At 45.9% G+C, this 20,645-nt stretch overlaps 2 protein-coding genes across 5 annotated transcripts; both read right to left on the reverse strand.

The window, feature by feature from the left end:
* Positions 1–115: 115 nt before the first annotated feature.
* Positions 116–2,847, reverse strand: TXNDC15 (thioredoxin domain containing 15). Of its 3 annotated transcripts, none has more exons than XM_086470906.1 (5): positions 2,756–2,847; positions 2,207–2,582; positions 1,493–1,656; positions 1,153–1,283; positions 116–314 (listed from the first exon to the last, which is right to left on the reverse strand). In XM_086470906.1, the coding sequence occupies exons 1-5, from the start codon at positions 2,824–2,826 to the stop codon at positions 118–120; spliced, it is 939 nt and encodes a 312-aa protein (XP_086327032.1). In that variant the 5' UTR covers positions 2,827–2,847; the 3' UTR covers positions 116–117. The 3 variants fall into 3 exon arrangements, with proteins under 3 accessions (XP_086327032.1, XP_086327030.1, XP_086327031.1); XM_086470904.1 differs by having other exon boundaries at positions 2,207–2,646; positions 2,775–2,826; XM_086470905.1 differs by having other exon boundaries at positions 2,762–2,826.
* Positions 2,848–7,596: 4,749 nt separating this feature from the next.
* C10H5orf24 (chromosome 10 C5orf24 homolog) lies at positions 7,597–20,645 on the reverse strand. Of its 2 annotated transcripts, XM_086470968.1 has the most exons (3): positions 20,628–20,645; positions 11,843–12,272; positions 7,597–9,956 (listed from the first exon to the last, which is right to left on the reverse strand). In XM_086470968.1, the coding sequence occupies exons 2-3, from the start codon at positions 12,267–12,269 to the stop codon at positions 9,916–9,918; spliced, it is 468 nt and encodes a 155-aa protein (XP_086327094.1). In that variant the 5' UTR covers positions 12,270–12,272; positions 20,628–20,645; the 3' UTR covers positions 7,597–9,915. The 2 variants fall into 2 exon arrangements, with proteins under 2 accessions (XP_086327094.1, XP_086327093.1); XM_086470967.1 differs by lacking the exon at positions 7,597–9,956 and having other exon boundaries at positions 11,703–12,272.

Here is a 20,645-nt window from a genome sequence, read left to right on the forward strand (position 1 = left end):
TCACGATTATAAATTACAACCACGAATTCAACAGTTCATTCTCACGTACTTCTAGTCCATACAAATCCCCGCTTTGCCAACAAGTGGGAAATTCTGTCCCTGTTTCAGCATCTCAACCTATTCCTGATGCTCGTGCTCCTGCCCCGGGATCAGCCACCGAATGCTCTCGGTCCGAACGGTGGCATATAGGACAAAGCTGGCCAGGAAGAGCAAGGAAAACAGCAGCAGCCAGTCCACGCCCTTCGTCAGCACGCTGGGCAGGGGGCCTTCCCAGTCCTCCTCGGTCACGGCCACGTTGCTTTTAGCTTCTATACCTGAAAAAGCAAGCCCTTGCTCAACACCAGTGCTCGTCATCACCTACAGAGGAGGTGGTTCTACGTGGAGCTTTGTTCCTCTTCTCAGACTAAGGCACATGCACAGTTAAGGCTTACATTTGCATGTTAAGTCCTTGTATGTTAATGTATATCTAGCATACAGTTTAGTTCCATCAAAACTTGATATTTATGTGTGTTTTCATAATAGCAGAAAGCTTGTCCTGTCCTTCCACAGCACAGCCTTGTGTAAGTCTGTGGTTTGGGTTTTTTTGTTTGTGTTGTTTTGAGTATTTCCGCTGTGTTAGCAAACATAATTTCTGGCCTCTAACGAAGGCCCTCGTAGGCCTGTATCTGGTTTTTGTTTTGTTTTTCTTGACAGAAGCGCATAGGACCAGAGAGCTGGTGCTGAGCTCACAACGTGGACAGCCACACCATGGAAACTGGAATCCTTTTGTCTCCTCCAGCACAAGAACTGAAACCGCTGTATCCTCCAGCTGCTGTCAGCCCTACCCAGCCCTGGCAATGAGCCCAAGGTTCAACTGCCTTTGTTCCCAAATTACATATTTGGGCAGGAAGATGTGCTCAACCCTTCTAGCACCCTCTCTAGCTAAACCCCACTCTTACCCCCTACCAGCAGCCCCATGAGTTGAGTTCCTGCTTTCAGCACTCCCTGAAATCCAGCTCACTACAGCAACTGATTAGATAAACTTCTGCCGGGCCCTCTCAGGGCCTTCACGAAATCCATTTTAAAGAACAAAGAGCAGGGAGAGGAAAGGCCAGTTTGGAGCTAAAAGCCAGCCTGTTCTTCCTACTGACACATCAGGGCTGATTTACATACCTGTTTGGTTAAAAATGAAGTCTTTCAGTGTTGCCAGTGTTCTGTCTGTATGATTAAACCTAGCCATAGGTTTAGCACCTTGGAAAAGGAGGATATTTGGTACAGCCACAGTTCCAAATCTGGTTGATAAACTGGTGGACATAAAGCAAATAAAAAGCATGAAGGGAAAGAAATCCACTGGAGGAAGAAACGACGGTCACAATATAGGAAGTGTCAGTTTTACTGAGTTAAATTGTCACTTTATAAGAAAAAAAAACCAAACAAAACCGCTCCTGTTTTTTAAACACAAAGCTTGCCAGCAGAAATGAACTGATGCTGGAGCACAGGAAGCGTAAGTTACCTGCTGTGCTGAGATGCATCCAGTGCCAGGAAGCGAAGAGTTGGAAACGCTCGAGGTAAAGAATTAAAATGAGGTGCCAGACTGGCAGAAAAGCGGCACCATGGTGTATAGAACAAGACTAACGTACAGTCACTGCTGTTTGGGTTTAAGAATTCCATCAGGTCCTTAGAGAAAGCAGAAGAAAAACAATCATGAGGAGTTACATATTTCACAGAGTCAAATTCAACATAGGAATGGATCATTCAGCGATTGATCAGATACTTGGCAATATTTATCAAGTAGCTGCACATCCGTTTAACCTCTTCAAAACAGAAGGAGAATTGTAGTCAACCTTTAAAAAGGTTGTTTTACAAGTTTATTACCTAAAATATATGTAACCATTACAAGAAACAAGGTAGAAATAGGCCCTGGCAATAAGTGTCATTAACAGTTTCAGAGAGAGACACCAATCCACACAGCATGGCTCAGGCAGGCAGACGACAGACACAGCCGTGTGGACTGAGCTCTGTCTCCCTTTTGTTTCCTGCTCAGAACGACACAAAAAGCTGCCTCGCCCAGACGTTTCCTCTCTGCAACAGCCCCGAGGATGTTCAGGAAGGAAATTTCCCAAGTCAAACGCGGACAGAAACAGGCACACGGTGCCGACGGAGCATCTCCCACTACCCTCCCGCGTTCAAAGTAACCCCAAAGCAGCGACCGGGGCGACCCGCTCACCTGAGACACGTTCAGGATCTGCAGCGTGAAGCGCTCGATGCCAGTAGTGTTCCTCTCCTCACAGCTCACTTTGGGAGCTTTGGCGCCGTCGGTGCCGTTCGACTCCTCGGCGGGCACGGGCAGCACCGTCTCCAGCACCGCCTGCTCCCGGCCCTGGCTGCCCGCCTGGCCGAGGGGAGCCGCGGGGCCGCTACCCCCGCCGCACGCATCGCCTCCGACCGCCGCATCGCAAGTCCCCTTGGCGTCGGCGGAGGCCTGGCCGTCCCTCGCCTCCCCCGGCACCACCGAGAGCCCCACGGCCTGCTGCACCGGCAGCCCGCTGCCCAGCATGGCGTCCGCCATCTCTGCAGTCCGGTACCGCACCGGCTCGCCGCCGCTTTGCCCGGAGCCGCCCCCGGAGGAGGGGGTCTGCCCGCCAGCGCTCTGCTCCGTCACCGCCCCTGCAGCGGGAGGGAGATGTCAGCTCCGCGCTACCACCGAGCCCCGGCCGCCCCGGGGAGGCCCCGCACAGGCCGCCCGGCCCCTAGAACCCACCGCGGCTGCCAGCGCCCAAACCCACCGGCCTCACCTGCAGGAAGGGCCCTACCGAGCCACGCCAGCGCCAGCAGCAGCCACCACATCCTCGGCGCGACTCCGCTCCCGGCCGCCTCCGCAGCGCTGCGTCTCCCCGGACAACAGCCACTTCCGCCGGAGCGCTGCCTCACTTCCGCTTCCGGCGCGCCAGCGCCGTGCGTGCGTACGTAGGGCGGTGAGGGCGGCGTGCCGCCATCTTGTCTTGGGGCGGGGCTGGAGGGGTGGAGGCAGCGGCGGGGCCGGGGCGGCGGTTCGGGCCCGGGCCGCGCTCCGTGCGGTTGCTGGCGGCAGGACGAGCTGCCCCGGCCTGCGCTCTTCCTCCTCCGTCCGCTCGCCGTGTCTGTGCTTCTGTGGCCGCCGGGCTGAGAGGGGCGGCGCGGGCAGCGCAGGCCGCAGCGGCGGGGACGCGATCGCTGGGCCGCGATCGCTGGGCCGCGTTCGTCTGCGAGCTCCAAAGATGGTGTCAAGGGAGAGGAGAGGAGCCTGCTGGGGCTGAGGGAGCAGCGCAAGGCAGCAAAACAGGGGTTCGGCTCGTGTTGTCGGTACTAAATACAAACCGGTTGGTTTGTAACCGAGTTTCCTCCTGTCCGCCCCGCCGAACCCCCTCACGGCGGCGACACACGCGCCTTCGTGCCGCCTTCGCAGCCCAGGCCAAGGCCACCGCCGAGCTGCGGCACGGGCTGGCGGGACACCCTGCACGGGCAAACCTTCGCCCTGCTGACGCTGCCGGAGGGCGGCGGGCGTTTCGCTGTTGGTTTAAATTACTTCAGGGTGAACGCGGGAAATGTCACCCGGAGGGCTCGACGGGATGTTGGGGTTGGTCACTGAGAGGGCAGGCAAACGCACCCTGTGGTTTATTCCAAAAGCCTGTTTTGTTGTAATCCGGGGTGACCAGGACCTCCCAAATGCCATGCCTGCCCACCGCAGGATTTGCCAACTTCCACCCACTGCAGAGCAGTAGTGCCGTTTTCACATGAAAACCAACCAAACCTACAGCTAGGCTGGGCTGAGGGTCAAAGCTGTCAAGCTAAAGGTGTCTTTTTTAAAGCGAAAAAGAAAAGCTGAGCTCTTGTCCATCAGCTTATCAACCAAAGCCCCCAAGCTGAAAGGTGAGATAAATGCTCTGGTATTTCTTTTTTAGGAAATGGAATATTCCTCCTGTCACAGAATTAGTTCTCACTTGCTCTCAGTTTAATTGTGAACCTTCAGGACTATTTGGGGCATTTTGAAATGAACTTCCAGTGCCAGTACCCCCTTTGTAACAGTGTTCCTTAAAACTGCCAGCAGTGCGCAACAAGATTTTGCCAAAACTGTCAAAAAATGAGTTGAGAATTATGACCTAGGAGGGTATGAGCCATACACACACTGGAAAAACGCAAGAAAACCACCCTATGTGCACATGAATGAAGATGGGTGTCAGTTTTATCACCAAAATGGGACTTTTGTCTTTGGTTCTATTAGGGGACATTTCAACCTGTCCATCCTTACAGCGCACGTTTTCTTGCTTGAAATTTTTTCTTTCAAAGTCCTATTTGCATAAGTGTTAATATTGAGGATGTAACAGCCTAAAGATACAAAACATGAGGTTTGCACAGAGGGAAAACATTTAATTAGACCAGCAGAAACTGACCTGAAAGCCAAAGGAGCGGATGAGTCAGGAAAAAGCTGCCCCATTCCCCCTTGTCCTTATCTTTGGGTTCAAAGCGGCGTTTTCCACCTGAAAACAGTTTTCCTTCCCCCAGCCCGGGGCTGTGCGTGGTTCCCCGTGTCTCCCCACCGGGTGGTGTCAGGTCTCGCCCGCGGGGGAAGACAGTCCAAGCCTGTGCACTCCCAGAGAGCTCTCATCATCGGAGACACTCCTGTGGATGTCATCCTAACCGAACAGCCTTCCTACCATAACACAGAGCTAAAGCTTTAGGCAAAATTGTATTTTTTTGGTGTGCTGACTGTAAGGAGTAATTATCAACGGCACACAAATGAGCTCCCAAGAGTTATAAACAGCCAGGCTCGATCATACGCAACTCACAACAAAGGCACCATCCCCGTATGACCGAGAAGGCACATTTCTTGCAGTCCCTGCCAGCGTGGTTGCAAAACTATTTTCAGCAGCTTAAATTTTTCTGATTTTTAATGCCAAATGTCTGTTTTCAGGAAAAAGTGTCTAGTAAAAAAATACATTGGTTTGCATCTGTTCAGAATTCTCAGACGCGTTAGGAAAGCTCTGTTGGCTCGGGAATGACCTGAAATTTAGCAAAGAGGGTGATTTGCAAATGACGAGGTTTTTGTTGCACCCACGAATAAACACCAGAACTCGCTGGTCATTTGTGCATCGCAGATTTCTGCAGCCAGATCTCAGCCACGCTGGGCAAGCTCCTTCACGGCGAGAGGAGGAGCGGGAGAGGACATGGACGGGGACAAAGAGGCAACGCCAGGACCTTCGCCGAGCCCAAGGCTTCCACTCGTGTGCAATCCTGACGTCCTGGCAGTCAGGCCACGCTGCGCTGGGGAGCGCCAAGGGGAGGCAGAAGCAGCCAAGCCCAGGAGCGCAGGCTGCGATCTAACGGGCAGCTTTAACCTACATCCAAATCTGGGGGGTGTGACTGTTATCTTTGTTTTCTCAGTGTGGTTGCTGTTGATTATTTTTATTTAAAAATGCGACCACTTGAAGCAGTAAATACACATTTTAGATTTATGCCTATCTCAATGGCCTACTCAAAGTAATCAAACTTGCACTCGTTACTGTGATGTTTTTTCACTAATTAGAACAAGGTTTTGTGGTCTGAAAAAACCAACGTGAAAGGCAAGATTTATCTGCCTCAGATCATTTAAACAACGCTTAAAAATTCCACAACATTTTGCAGCTTCAAAGTAGTTAAAAGTTGCTAACTAACGATTCCTTCCAGCAGTCCTGCAAGATAACCAGGTATTTTTGCTGCATTTTTACCGATGGGAAAAAGGAGACGTTGCCATCCCTGGGCCACGCGGGGAACCTGGGCGAGAGCCGGCTCCAGGCGGCTTTTGGGCTCCCAGTTCTGTCTGGTCAGGCCACGCCTCTCTTCAATGTTCAACAACAAACACAGAGCCACAGGCAGACCCCGGATAAAAACAGCATGGCAGCGTGTCAGCCGTTTCCTTTTGGGCATTACAGCTTTAAATGGTTTAACTGCCAAGAACAATCTTCATTTGTCTTGGTCCAGAACCGCACTGGTGTATTTAACAGGTATTTATCGCTCATTCACACTGTAGATTCGCCCTGCTCTAAGAGATCACACGGAGGAGGCACGAAAGCATAAAAGCGCCAATCCAGCCCCAAAGCAAGCCTTGGTGTCTCATCGTACACCTAAATGACATTTTAAAAAACCAGAACCATCTTAAAGACTCCTTCCTTGCGTAGCCAACACCCCAGCGCTGTGTGAATCAATCACAAACCGACCCTGTCACCAGCAACTGCCCCTGAATCGAGAGAACAAACTTGCCTTCCAACTTTTATCACTCGGGCACTACTTGGCAGAGAACGCAGCAGCCATGGAAGCAGTTGAGCAACTTCCAACACATTTGAAAAGCCCGTATTCCTGTATAATACAATTTATGACCAACTTAGTTATCTAATACTTAAGGTTTCATTGCAGCCAAGAAAATAATCTGTTTTGCTCAAGGAATCACATCCAGGAACCGATTTTTAGACCAAGACGCAGCAGACTGTAGTTGAACTCTGTTCTGAACATACCCAGTCACCTTGAAAGCCAAATATTTAGAATTACCAGAATGGCCAAACAAAAAGAAATGTAAAAAAAGGCATCAAATGTCTTTTCCAGGAGAAACCAACTCAAAAATCTGCAACAGACATTTAAAACGTTTCAACCCGAGATGGATTCAAGGCCTCTGAAAGTACATGGAAGAGGAAACAGAGGGTGCTGGAGAGCAAGGGGAGGAGCAGCCCCAGCAGCTGACGGCAGCGCTGGCAGCCAAGACTGCCCATCTTCCCCCAGAGCTGCTGAAAAACTTCTGTAGAGGAAGGGGAAAAAAAAAAAAGAGGGGGTGGTGGTACGCAGAGCACATCTTACCAACAAAGATAAACTGGAATATTGCTAGGATACAGGGATACCTACATCTCATTCCTCACAGGATGATGAACAATGACCACCATTCCATGAAAGGTTTAGTTTATGAGTACTCTCAGATTTATTTCCCTGTGCAACAGAGGAAAAAAAAAAGTTAGCAGCTTATTATTTATATGCACATGGCTGTAACTCCTTTCCTCCCCTTCTCTCATATTTGAGTGAAACAATTAAGTTACTGGAGCAGCACTTCCAATTCGTTAAAAAATAAGCAACATTCCTCTATTTTCTGACACCCTGCGATTCCTACAGGCTTTTTTGCCTTAACTGAACTATAGGGGCCGTGCCTGTAACAAGCAGCACCCGTCTGGCACTGAAATGCAGAAAGCCAAGGGTACGGAAGGGTGGGCTGCTTTATTCCGTTTAAAAGTCACACAGTGCAGCATCTCCCGGCTCTCACAAACCCAGTGTGCATTTTGAAGGCACGAACACACTCGGTCTCCTGCAGTGGGATTCAGTTACGCTTCAGGGAGGGATGGGACAAACGTAACAAGCCGCCGGATTGCAAGGGAAAGCGGTACAAGGTGTTACCAAAACCTGCACCAAAACCTCTCCATGCCAGCCCGAGTGCCTCTGCCCGAGGCGTCAGGCGGACGAACAGCACTGGCATTCCCCAGAGAGAAGGGCCAAGGCTGTCAATAGGCCCCGACAGCCAGGATTTAAGAGATATTTTAAAAAAAAAGCCCAGAGAAAAAATGGTTAGGTTTTAAAGTATTAACTTTATTAATAAATATACATCCATATGATGATGTAAATACAGATCATGAACACTACTCCATTCCCATACACATAATTGCACACGAGTAGCTCCAGTTCATGGACATAAAAACATACACAGTATCTAATCAGGCTTTGTACAGCAGAGGATGGGGTGCTGATACTAGTTATTTAACAGATTACTGTTTCCCCCAAAGTAAACCCGTGGAAAAGCAAATGGTGAAAGATTAAAATATCAGAAAGTGGTTCGAATTTCAGAATGCAGATTTTTCTATTTGGGGAAAAGAAAAAAAATCACAAGGAGAAAGGTCTAGTCTCTACTAAAGTCATAAATATATTTAAGCAGTGTTAAAATATAAGCATTAAAATAGAGAAGAATAAACTTTTGTGGTCAGAAATGAAGTCTGCAGTTCAAAGTATTTATGATTGTTATCAACTGTTTTAAGTCTAAAGATAGCGTGAAACATTATTATACATATAACAAAGAACAGCAGAGTCACAGCTAATGAAACCATCGGACAAATGACTTCACATTGCTCTGCCTTTTAAAGCTCTTCAAACATGGGGGAGGGAGTTAAGATTCTCATCTGAACTACTCTGCGCATTGTAGTTCCAAGTAATTCTTCTCACAGACACATCACTTTTCACTGACAAGGCTTGGTTTTGTCCTGACTGAACTCTAAGATCTTTCAGACAAAATATATTCATTCACAACAGAGATCTTTAATGGCTCTCGATACAGTTATTTCGATCGGTTTAAACTAAACCCAAGATACAAAGAACATTGCTTTAATGACAAAGCTGACTGCTGATTTTAAAAATACTATCTTTGATATCAAAGTCAGCCACTTCTGATGTTATCTGATTTTCTTCCGCCAAAATATGGTGCTAGCATCTTGAATATGTCCAGTGCAAGACTCTATAGTAGCAAAATTATTTGGTTTTAAAGTTTAAGTAAATTTCATCAGAAACTCAATAGTAGTTACTATATGTATATTAAACAGTGAACTTGTATAGCATCGTTAAGGAGTAATAGCAAGCTAATACATTTCATTTATGTATAAATAAGACGTTAGAAACTTGATAATTAAAAGAAATTATTAAAAACCCAACTTGACATGTAGATCTTCTGAACAGTGTTAACACACAACAGTGACCCTAGCTTATGAATAGCTGAATTATGATATAGAATATAAAATAAGCGATTTACCTTACAAGTAACGTTTTCATACTATGGGGGGAAAAGGCCAGTTTTCCCATTGGTACTAATAATAAAGTTTAGGCATTAACATGCTGTTTCAGTGTTTCTCATGGAAAGGAAGTGTTGAAAAAAGCACAATGTATTCTGCAGATTATACATAGGAAAAGCAGAAGTATTTGAAAATTCCATTTCTAGTTCACTTTGAATCTCTTCACTTCTTTTTCTTCCCCTCACTGCACGGCGCCAGCAAACCACGGTCAGGTATAAAACAGACCAGGATGCGGAGACGCCCAGCAGAGCACATCTGGTCTCCCTGCTCAAGCTGGAGGGCCAAGCAGCCCAGTACAGACTCTCTGAACACCCTTCTACTTTACGCTCATCATTTCACAATTGACAACGATAATCGTTTTTTACTGGGATTACATTCCATCCGATAGAATTAATCAACACTGTAATGAACAGAAATTGCTCAGATGATTTCATTATTTCATCAAACCCATTATACTAGCAGAACAGCAAGACATCTGCATCGCCTCCTGACGCACAGCGCAGCACCACTGGGCAGATGCACAAGTGAGGAACGGACCAGGAGCAAAACCAGGAGGAGGTAAGCAGTGGAGTTTCTCCAAGGTACAGTGGTGACATGCAACACGGTCCTGGCCGGTGAGGTGCGACCCTCCTGCAGCCCCTCCCTTCGGCGGAAGGGGACTGCTTTCCCAGCGGGGTTCAGGAGAGGACTCCAAGCAGTCTGTGGCTGAAAAATCATCTGATTAAACACGGCCACTACAACACAGATCCTGAGGGTGAATGAACTCACGTTAGCATTTTGTAGGTCAGAAGTTACATCCTTCTGAGAGAGACTGCTAAATTTCCGACTGGCGAGTTTGTTGAGGAACAGAAGGTGTGACTGGATTTCAGAGCTTCGGCACGGAGAAACTACCTTTTAGTAGCAGTTTAGCTGCCATTAGTTCATCTACCGACTAAGGAGCCATCCAGCATAGGTGAGGTTCATTGTCTCAGCTGCCAGTGCATACACAGTTCCCCAACACAATTCAACCCACCTATTGTAAAGTACAGCCCAAAGTCCAGCTCAATATGTGTTAGGCATCACTGGAACACCTGAAGGCTTGCTGCTTTTTTCCTGACAAAAAAGGTACGAAACATGACATCTGTTTCTTAAGTTGTCATCACTGCAATCAAGAGTTCTCATCAAAATGACAGCAGGCCAGAATAGCATTTATGTTAACAAAAAAATTATCAGCATCATTACTCATCCAGCACAGGCTCAATTAACCTGAATTTTTAAGCTTCCCCAAATCAGCAAACTCTATATAGTCCCCCTCCCCAGGCATTGAAGCCTCAAATTTATCATAATGTTGTATTATACGTGAAACGACTTAAACGTAAACTTTCTTCCATATGGAAAAAAAAAAACCCTTTCATTCCAGTAAAATAACTTTAGAACAAACAATATGCAACATTGAGGACTGACTTTTTTGAAGTCTAGAATAAAGTATTTTACACACACATGCCCACACGCTCTCACACTTAAAAAAAAAAAATTAAACACACCCAGTTGAAAAATGGAGCATTTCTTTTGGAGGGAGGGAAGGTTTTAGTACGAGTCAAGAAAGGTATTTATAGTTAACCAACAACATTTTTTTTTCAGCTTGCATGCATAGATGAATTACTTCATATCTGGGGTCTAGCAGTGCAGTAAACTGCATCCTGTTTGCATCAGCTATACAGTTTGCTTTTATAAATCATGAAAATGGTGTCCTTTGGTAGATAGATAAGCTTCCATAACTTAAATACAGTATAAGTGTCAAGACAACAAAATAACTGTATTTCCAGGAATATCTGGGAAAACTAAGTCTGAAAACTTGGCAACAGTGTCTATTTAAAAAGTTTCATTTGTAAACATTATAGATTAATACTTTAAAAGCTATTAAACTGTTGCCACCTAAGCACAGATTTTAAAGGCAAAACCCAGCGTAAATAGCTATTTACAGATGTAGGAACATACTGTTTAATATTAACCAAGTGTGTAACTAGAATGAACAGTACTTAATTCTTTATAAAATATTTCAAATTTCAAAGAATTATTTGTGGTTTGGTATTCATACTATTAGGCATTTCAAAATTACACAGCAGAACCCTGCGACAGCGTAACTAAAAGAACAACTATCACCTAAAGGCAAATTAGCTTGCATTAATAAGGCGCTGTGAAGCTGTAAAAATGCTCAGTTTTCTTTCATAGCTTCAAAAATATTTTTGGAGCATTAGCTGAAATTGACTTAACACTAAAACTCCAGAAACAAAAGCTACCTGAAATCAGTACTTTTAAAAAAAGGTTGGGTTTTTTTGTTCGTTCGTTAAGTTTTTAAGTATCTAGTTGAGGTCTGTAGAAGCTCCTGCAGGAGTGGACAATGCAGCTTGCTGCTTGCTTTGTCAATTTTTCTTATCAAGTAAGAAGTCGTCTGGCTGAGTTCCTTATGGCGGGACAGGCCACATCACGAACCAACAGGCAGCTAATTCTGTCCTCCTTATTTCAATTATTTGATGCACAACCACACCACTAGATTTACCGGAAACTGAACGTAAAACTAGGAACATGGACATTACTTAAGTATCGACACCAAGGCATAATGCATCACTTCAGACTTTCTTATAAATTAGGATTTATAACCAACAAAAAAACCCTTTAAATCAGTGCCTTCTCAACATTGCTTTAAAACTTACTGAATTGCACCCGTAGGCTATGGCATTACTTGAATAAAAATAAAACCTAGAAACTCGGACTTCGGCAAACACTACAACAAATTGCAAGAAACATGCCAAAATTCAGAGTAAAGCGGATTAGTAAGGAGTTACTAATTCCCTCCTTTCACTCGTTAGGCTGTTTGATTTTGCTGCTAGTTTCACCAGCAGCATGTACTCCTCTGTTATGCACCATAGGATAGGGAAAAGCTGCATTGCCACAAGTATAACTTAGATTTGCAAGCCGTGATAGAGCTTTAATGCTACCTGGAGGTCTGCCTGGGCTGACTTTGTATCCTGCCGCTTTAGTTGTACCCAAGGGTCTGCCTGGACTTGTCTTAAATCCAGCTGCTTTGGTGGTCCCCAGGGGTCGACCTGTGCTGGTTCGGTACCCTGCTGATTTTGTGGTCCCTGACGGCCTTCCACGTTTCCCAGATCGGTTGAGGTTTTTCTTTTTCTTTAGTTCATCTTTTGTCTCTATACTCCTGCCACTCGTGGTCTGCAAGTGCGATTCGTTCAGCGCATCTTGTCTCTGGCACGCGATGGGTTTGTGGCTCACGGCGTGGCTGTATTTGCTTTGCTGCGTGGCGTACAAGTCAAACTGATCGGCAGATCTCACGTTGTCTTCGTTAAGGCAAGAACTCTTGCCGGTCCCACAGAAAGCTGTATTGCTGCTGGCAACAGGGTGCATCATTTTCTACCAAAAATAAGAGACAAATATGTATCAATATACAATAATACTGGCGCATTCCACAAGTGAGAATCTTTCCAAAGCCATCTCTATTTCTTAAGATTAGTCCGAACTACTTTAACTATTTTTAGTAAACACTATTGATGTTAGAATATATTTCTTTTTTAAATGAGTTTTATTAAGCTTTCGCTTGAGGTTTTGCACGGTAACCTTCACACATAGTTAAAAATGACAATTTAAACTATGCGTTATTCAGATAGGTATAATTAGGGAAGAAGTACGCTAAAGAACTGAACAAGAGCATTTCAGCAACCAAGATATACAATATCCACTCACCCGCTGCGATTTCAAAACCTTTCTAACTGAATCTCATCTAAATTCTAGCCATTGTACTTGTAAGATTAACCTATCACCTGTGAGCCAAGGAAAAACATGGTATCACTCTCTCGGTTCAGTAGATAGAGGATCCTAAAGGGTTTTTTTGTTTAACTGCAGCAAATTAGTAAAACACTAATCAGTTTTGTCATTTCTTGTCATGATGTGAAAGAAAGAAAGAGGTAAGGCATTCGGCAAAGACAACCATAGCTGGGAAAGCAGAGGTGTGGAATGAGTCTACTACAAAGTACAAGACGCTAGACCGCAGAAACGCCACTGCTGTCCTAGTCAGAAGAGCAGGTACAAACTGCTGGTAATGCCAACTCCGAGATAACAGCTTGGGGAAAAACAACACAACTCCTGTTACAGATGTGCACGTTGTCACACGCCTCCTCTGGAAAACAGCCGCCGGTTTGTATGGCCTGCTCTTTTCGTTAGACAAAACCAACCCGAGCTGTGCTGTTTACAGAGGTTTACTTGTCTAAACAAGACCCAAAGCTCTATTTTCAGGATGGCAGAAGGGTGACTCTCACCTGCGTTACTGCAGGCTAACCCTGGTTCCAACGGGCAAACTGACATCCAGCTGCTGGAAGCCCCGTATGATCATCGTTGTAATTACAAGCAACTATTTCTAAATAAACTGGTTATGCTTCTATCCATCATATCAAATCCCTGCAGCATAGGTACTGGGGAAGAATCACAACAATTAACCATATTACTGGTATTCTAAAACTTTTTTAGTATTAATGCTTCTAAATACCAACTGCACAGATACTGCCTCAGGGTTCTTAACAGTGGTGATACCATAAGAAGCCAGCGAGCCACTGAAAGAGCAACATGATGATATTTTCACCCATTCAACTATACTGGTTCTGCAACTTAAATAAGCTGCAAACACCCAGTTTGAGATAATAGTATTTATCTGTGCTGAAGACAAGATTAAGCCAATCAATACCTGGCACACCAGAGTATTTCTGTGCCCTACAGTCATGCTTAGGACACCAAATATTTCTTCCTGTGGTAGATTTTTCTAGCAGATAAGGTCTGGAAGATTTATTGTCTTTTCCCCGCAGCAGCTCTGGAATATCACCTACAGCAACCCAACAATTTAAACTCTACCATTGATTACTGAATTTATTTGGCAGTTATGAACGGCTCCTCCCAGACCAGCCAGAGAGAAAGCACACAGCAGAGATGGTCTGTTTGCCCAGGAGTAAAGCCCCGTGCCCTTTCCTTCTGATTACAACGGATCCATTCCCTGCTGTAACACCCAGTTTACCTTGGCTTGTCAAACGCACATTACAGCGTATGCATTACTCTTGTGCAAATATATGAATATGGTTTTATGTCAAATAGTGAAATTATGATAGCAATATAGTTTAAATATTAGATAGTTCTAGCAGAGATTTTCTACAACTGCGGTGTGTTCAACGGGATACAGTGGAACAAACATGAAACCACTGTTACTGCAGGTGTGGACCAGCAAACGAAACAACTAAGAATAATTAGCAAGCCTGCGCTCAGCAAAGAACAAAAGTAAGCTACAGGTCAGGAGACCAGACACTTTTCTGTGCAGCAACAGAAAGGAAGCTTCAGGTTTCCTACAATTAGCAGTCAAAAAAATGTTACCTTCCTTTAACCCCACTAGAACAGGGCCCACAATAGAACAAAAAATACCTGAGATTTTTCATGAAACGTAATTGCAAATATAAGGGTTCTGATAATGTACTTTTGCTGATGAGAGAGTAAGCCCGGCGGCTCTGAAGGGCCATTCATCTGTGTGTTGATACGCTAGAGGACCCTTGGAGCGTTCGCAGCATTCTTGTCTCGGTAGTCACTTTAAATACAGCAGGAATACTGGCTTCTGCCCCAAAAAGCCACTCCGAGCTCAACGGCCACAAAGAAGGATCAGTTCAGCTGCCCCGTATCCCAGGAACACACCAGAGCAGGGAGAAAGCACTGAATAAAGTGGAGGCCCCATGTACTCCTCAGGAGACCAACCACTGCTCAGACTTGTTTCTGTCTACATTACATTCTTATTCTCTGGTTTTCCTCGTCCTTACAGTCAGGGTTTTTTTTTCCTACAGACACCATCTATCTTTCCTGGGAAGAACCATCGCTGGAGCTCCTAGACAGTGAATATATCCTGCTGTAACTGCCACAGGTTGGAGCTTCCTCACCATGTGCATGTTTTGTGTCTACTGTAATATCCCCGAGAGCCCTCGACAAACACTAACTTTACGTGCAACCTGGCTGACACTCGCTTGCCTTCCATCTGGCAACAGCCAGTGACACTGTAATTGATAAAAGCAGACAGACGTACAAATCAGTAACTGTTAAAAATTTCTTACAAGAGGAACCGTAAAAATCTCCCACAATCTTGGTGGAAGACTGCCAACAGGGGGTTTTTTAATGCTTCTACCCCCCTGCATCGTTTTTCATCAAACCATGAAAATTTCAAGGAGTAGCCAAGGTTCATATTCTGTGGTTTTTTATTTAAGACTTTTTTTTTGAAAAGTTTTAAAAAGGAAATCTGTAATTGAGCTTAATTACCCTAACATGGACATCTCCAGCATAATTTTACTTCGTTCACATTACAGCAGGGAATAAAAGAACGTAGTGAGTCTATCTGTAGAGTGGAAACAGGTTTCTTGGCAGGGAGATACAGAGTATAAATGAGAATTAGTATAAAATGCAAAGCTATGCCAATTTAAAAATCACACTGTAGCTAAATTGAATAGCCAAACATATGCAACTTCGTGTGCAAGCATTCTTAAATTAAACCAGCCAGGAAAGTGTCCAGCAAAATAAAACTTACTTCTTTTAAACTTGTAAATGGATACATAAAAGATATTTGCAATTTAAGATATTAGTTAAATCAGTTTTCAAACCGATTCAACTGACTGGTTGAACGTTGCTGTGTAAACAACAGTTAAGGTGAGGCACCGTAGTAAGGAAATGTAGTTGTATTTCAAAAAGATTTTTACTGGGAAGTGGCTGTAGAAGGATTTTCTGCACAGATCCTTTTCTATCTGGTAATTTACTTCTATACGAAGGCTGGGAAGGGAGGAGACAACCAGATAAGCTACCTTTGGGAAAAGAGTGGCAGCCTTAGAGCTTCCCATGCAAGGAAGCACAGAAGCTCCACTGCTGCTAGAAATAAAGAAAGAGACAGGACCATCCACAAGGGACCAGCAAAGCTTTGCTGCGGGGGGGATTTCTGGACATGGTAACGATCCCTTGTTTTGAAGTGCAGCTGCACTGCCACTCTGCTGCAAAGTTAACCTGCTTTAGCACTGGCGAGGCGAGCCTGAAGGTTTGTTTTGCTCCAATGACAGCCAGGCCGCTGATCGGTCAATACACAACACATGAGCTGCCTTAAGATTTTTGTGTATTTCACAGTCAAGCTCAGTGCCGTTTGCTTTCTTCTGCTGGGAGATGAAACAGAAACCACACCATAGGCAATACAGACACAGCAGGAAACATAAGAAATTTCACCTAATTCCAGTGATATTGCAGATTTGGGGCAGACAGAGGGCGTGCATCCTAAATACAGGTTACCATACCACCAGCTGCTAAGGCTTCTGTTACTGCTATGGCCCATCTCTCTCTAGGCTTGAAGCTGCTCGGAAAATCCCCATTCATGTCTCGTTCACTACGCAAAATTTTAAGCTCAAAGCTACTCGAACCACATTACATAAAAACACCCTCTTGGGCTGTGACATGATGCTGTCTTTGGCTTTCAAACATCAGGCCTTTTGCCTTCTTCACGGGCAGAATTTAGCTGCCAGCATAGACAAGATGAAAACTTTGACAAGCAGAGAAGTACGCAAGCCCCCCGGAACAGGCGCTTGCTCATTCAATACTTTATACTGAGTATGGACCAATGACCCATTCTCTGCATTAAGCAGAATCATCAGTTCCAACATAAGCAGCAGGCAACTGCTCTGGTCGCACCCACCCAGCCTGTCTTCTGTAACTACGGCCTGGTTAACGCCAGAACAGACCTGGCTCAGCCAAGGGCTTTTAACTTCTGGTAAAATATGCTTGAATCGGAGCAAAACTGCACAACACTGCAAGTACACCTGTATTACAGCCTTTCCAATGGCAAACACCAGGAAAGGCAAACTCCCATCACCAACAGGGACAACTTTGCTTTTAATGAGGGTTATATATAAACCCCACTCATTTTTCTGAGGCTTTTCACTACTGAGCTTGCAATAGTTTCTGCAGTACTGACGGAGCTGCAGGAGGCTATAGCAGTACATTTTCATCCACATCCAACACACACAAAGTATATGACATAGTACTTAAAACCACAAGCAGCTACAAGTATTATTTCTGCACTAGTACTCTGAACGGCACTTCCACCAATGAAACCGCTGGAGCGGAGCACAGGACCGGCTCTGTTCAGGATCTCTGCATAAAGACCGCTCTATGCCACGTACGACAGCGACAGCACAGGGACTGCAGGCCCTGGGGAATACCAAAGGGCTCATTTTCTTTGCAGGGGGGAGTTTAAGCAGCAGAGATATTTTCCCTTTCAACAGAAATACGGTCTTGGTTCTGTTCTTCCCTCTTAGGATAGCTGGTGTGAAAAACACTTTAATCCCTCAGCTAAAAGAATGAATTATATAAATGTAAATGTTCTTCAAGTTTCCCTTTTCTTGTCAGCTCCTTTTCTACACGTTAAGTCTGGCTAAAGTAGCCTTACTCAATTTTTAAAAACCTCTAACTGCTTTTTTTTCCCAGTGTTGCACTTTACCTTGAGTATTCCCATAAATGTAAATATTTAAAAAATACTAAGTATGAAATCCTATCAGTGGCACAACACGCTGTAGCACCTGAACCTACATGTGAAATCTAATCTACCTCTGAAGCGAGATAACCAGTTCTCCAAAACATGCTTATGAAGCACTTTCCGCAGTTGATTGCATAATGCAATTTTTCTCATCATTTGACATCACGTAAAATATATGAAAACCAGCCAAAATATAAGAAAGAAATAAAAATAAGAAACAATTTCTTTACAGCGATGACTCTGTAGAACTATACATAACAACGTAATTTTGAAAATAGTTTCTTTCTCAATCATTCTTAGTGCAAAAAGACTAAGGAATTAGGAGTTTCCCAAGCAATACAAGAACTTACAAGCCTGGTCCTTCCCCCAGTGACCGAGGGTCATTTTCTTACGTGACAGAAGTTCAACGAAGAGTTATTTGGAGCTGATATACCCACCCCCTTCACATTCCTCTTCTCCAGATGTGCCAGGGAGAAGGAGAGCCTTCCCTTGTAAACAGGCTGTGACTCCTGCTCCTTACCAGAGAGCTGCAACCTGGGTGCACCCCTGTGCCTCCAGGAGTTCAAGTCTTTTGCCTTGGACACCCTTGGAGAAACAGTGCTCACTAAAGCCTAAGCACCAGATTTGTCTTAAAGACAGAGATCAGCGCTGCTCTCACAAAGAGATTAGACATTGTCAGGCACAGCGTCAAGTAAACTGAACTTTTCGGGATCATTCACAATTTAATTGCAAAACGAGGCAAACAAGTAATTGTTAAGACTTTCTAACCTTAAAAAACAAGGAAGTCATATAGCTAAGGGCAGAGTTTTGCTAGATGCTAACATCAGCAAGAACATCAGCTGACTTCTTCCCACCCCAAAATTAAGATATATAATCATGTGATGGTGAGAAGCAGGACACTTGAAAGGGTTAAGACAGGTTCACAAAAATGAAGGAAGATCACGTCAAGGATTTAATTAACTGCATCTCCGGTTACACTGACACAATTGACAGTTTGGTTTCATAATCAATCGAAACCACTCTGTACCTGCGCTTTTTCTGAACGGGACAATCTTGCCCTTTCCTCTTCTCCCACGTTCCCACTCCTTGTGCCAACACTAACTGTTGTGCAAGAGCAGGACAAACCAACAGCAGGAATCTGATCCAGGTGAAAACTAATCCAACAAGAGAGCAAAAGCAACAGTTGGCTGGCATTGAGGCAAGAGAGGAACACAGAAACACGCAATTCCCTTCAAAGCACAAAGACAGATCGAGGTCCCAGGTCAGCCTAAGCCATGTTACCCACCGGCTGCCACTGACCCACTCCCCCCTGGTCCCAGTTACTTAAAAAACTAACGAGAGCACAAAAAGACGAATTTGTCAACTTAATAGACTTAGAAGACCTGAATGAAGATCCCAAACACAGCACAGGGAATGGAGGCTGGGGGGAAAAAACCCCACAGCTGGGGATGGGGCAGCGCAGAATCAAGGCAGCCATCAGGCCAGACAGACTGGCTTAGGAGAATAAGGCTGTGAAACTGCACCCCGATTATTCTGTGGTTCGGCAATTACCGAACTTCAAGGCAACCCAAATATGCATATGAATGATGGAGCAGGTAGAGGTAGATCTTTACAAAGGATTATTAGTGTTTGTGAAATTGTCCATTCACCTCAAGGAGCTATTCCTGGGTAAACAGGAGCAGACCTTGCCATAGCCTAGAACAACGGCTTTGAGGAGCTGGAGATGCTTATTCATCTCCGTGGGTGTTCTCGCCCACCCGCTCTTCTCCCCAGGGAACAGACCTCGCTGTAGTCTAGAACAATAGCTCAGAGAGGTAAGAGGTGTTCACTCATCTCGGTGGGTGTTCTTACCTACCCTCTCCTCTTTCCCCAGCCTCCTCCCACAAAAGGATTTTGAAGCTTAAGAGATGGATCAAACATCTCCTTCCTGACGTGCACTTCCACAGTGTTTCTCTGCGACAGGACTAGTGCAAAAGGCTCCAGGTACCTGTCCACACACCCAAGCACAGCCACCGCAGCACACTCATGCTAGACTGCAGAAAGACAAAGTCCACTTGTTGAATCTGTTCAACAATGGCCAGTGGACAAACACATGGGGCTTTTTTTGTCTAAGGTTGCATCTAAAACCTGAAGGATACAGACAGAAAAAAAAAAAAAAGTTGTAAGAGAAACTGTAGCATCTGAAGACTGAAAGAGAAATAAACTATAAATTAGCCAAGTGTCCTCCTACTCTTTCATTTTATGAAAATAAAAAGCACATGGATCAAAATAACTGTTACTTTCTTTTGAGAGACACCCAGAGAGAAATGCATGCAAATCAGAGGTGCAACTGTTCGCTAACTAATTACCCCAGAAGGGCAATGCCCAAAGAAGGATGCACTAAACTATCTGTAACTATCCACAGGCAGGTACACCACTCACATGCCTTATGCGAGAACGCAGAGAGGCACAGAAGGAGCATATCGGAGGCTCTCCAGACACCCTGACGTGCAGGTGACCGAAGGCATGCACCGTGCAGCTATGTCAAGGAAATACATCCACGGATGGTATGCATGCATCAAGATCCCACACGCTAATGGCAATACGTTCCAAGTAAAAAGCACTGCACATCCACCATCCCCACGCAGGAAAGCTGCGGGTGCTGGAGGGAATTAATAATTCCTGAGCACAGCGGAGCGGCCAGGCTGGGGAGCACCGGGAGGCCCCAGCTCCACCTGAAGAGGCCAAGGGCCAGCTGAGGGGACAAAGGGGCGGTGCAGCTCCTCCCTGCCCCGGCCCGCCGCCCCAGCCGCCACCACAGCCGGCGGGTGAGGGGGTCGCCTCGCGTGTCACCTGTCTCGCGCGGGTAGAAAGGAACAGGGCCCGGCCTAAACCCCGCCCCGGCCCAGGGCACGGCCCGGCTCCCTCCGGCCCGGGCGGGCGGACAGCGGGACGGGGCGGCGATGGCGCAGCTCCCCTCCCGCGGCCTTGCGTGGCAGGGCTTCTGCACCCCGTAACGGCGCGCAGGCGGCGCCCCCCGTGAGGAGACTGGGGGGATCCCCCTCAGCGGCGGGGCTGGAGGCGGCCGGCGGGGGAGGGGAGCGTTCCCCTCCCCTCCCCCGCCGGCCGCGTCTCCATCTTGCCCGCCCGCCGCCTGCCACCGCGCGGAGAAGGGGCCGGGGGACACAGGCCCGGCCCGCACCTACCTGAGGGGATCGGGGCGG

Source organism: Leptosomus discolor, chromosome 10 (assembly GCF_034619465.1).
Source record: "Leptosomus discolor isolate bLepDis1 chromosome 10, bLepDis1.hap2, whole genome shotgun sequence".
NCBI lineage: Eukaryota > Metazoa > Chordata > Aves > Leptosomiformes > Leptosomidae > Leptosomus > Leptosomus discolor.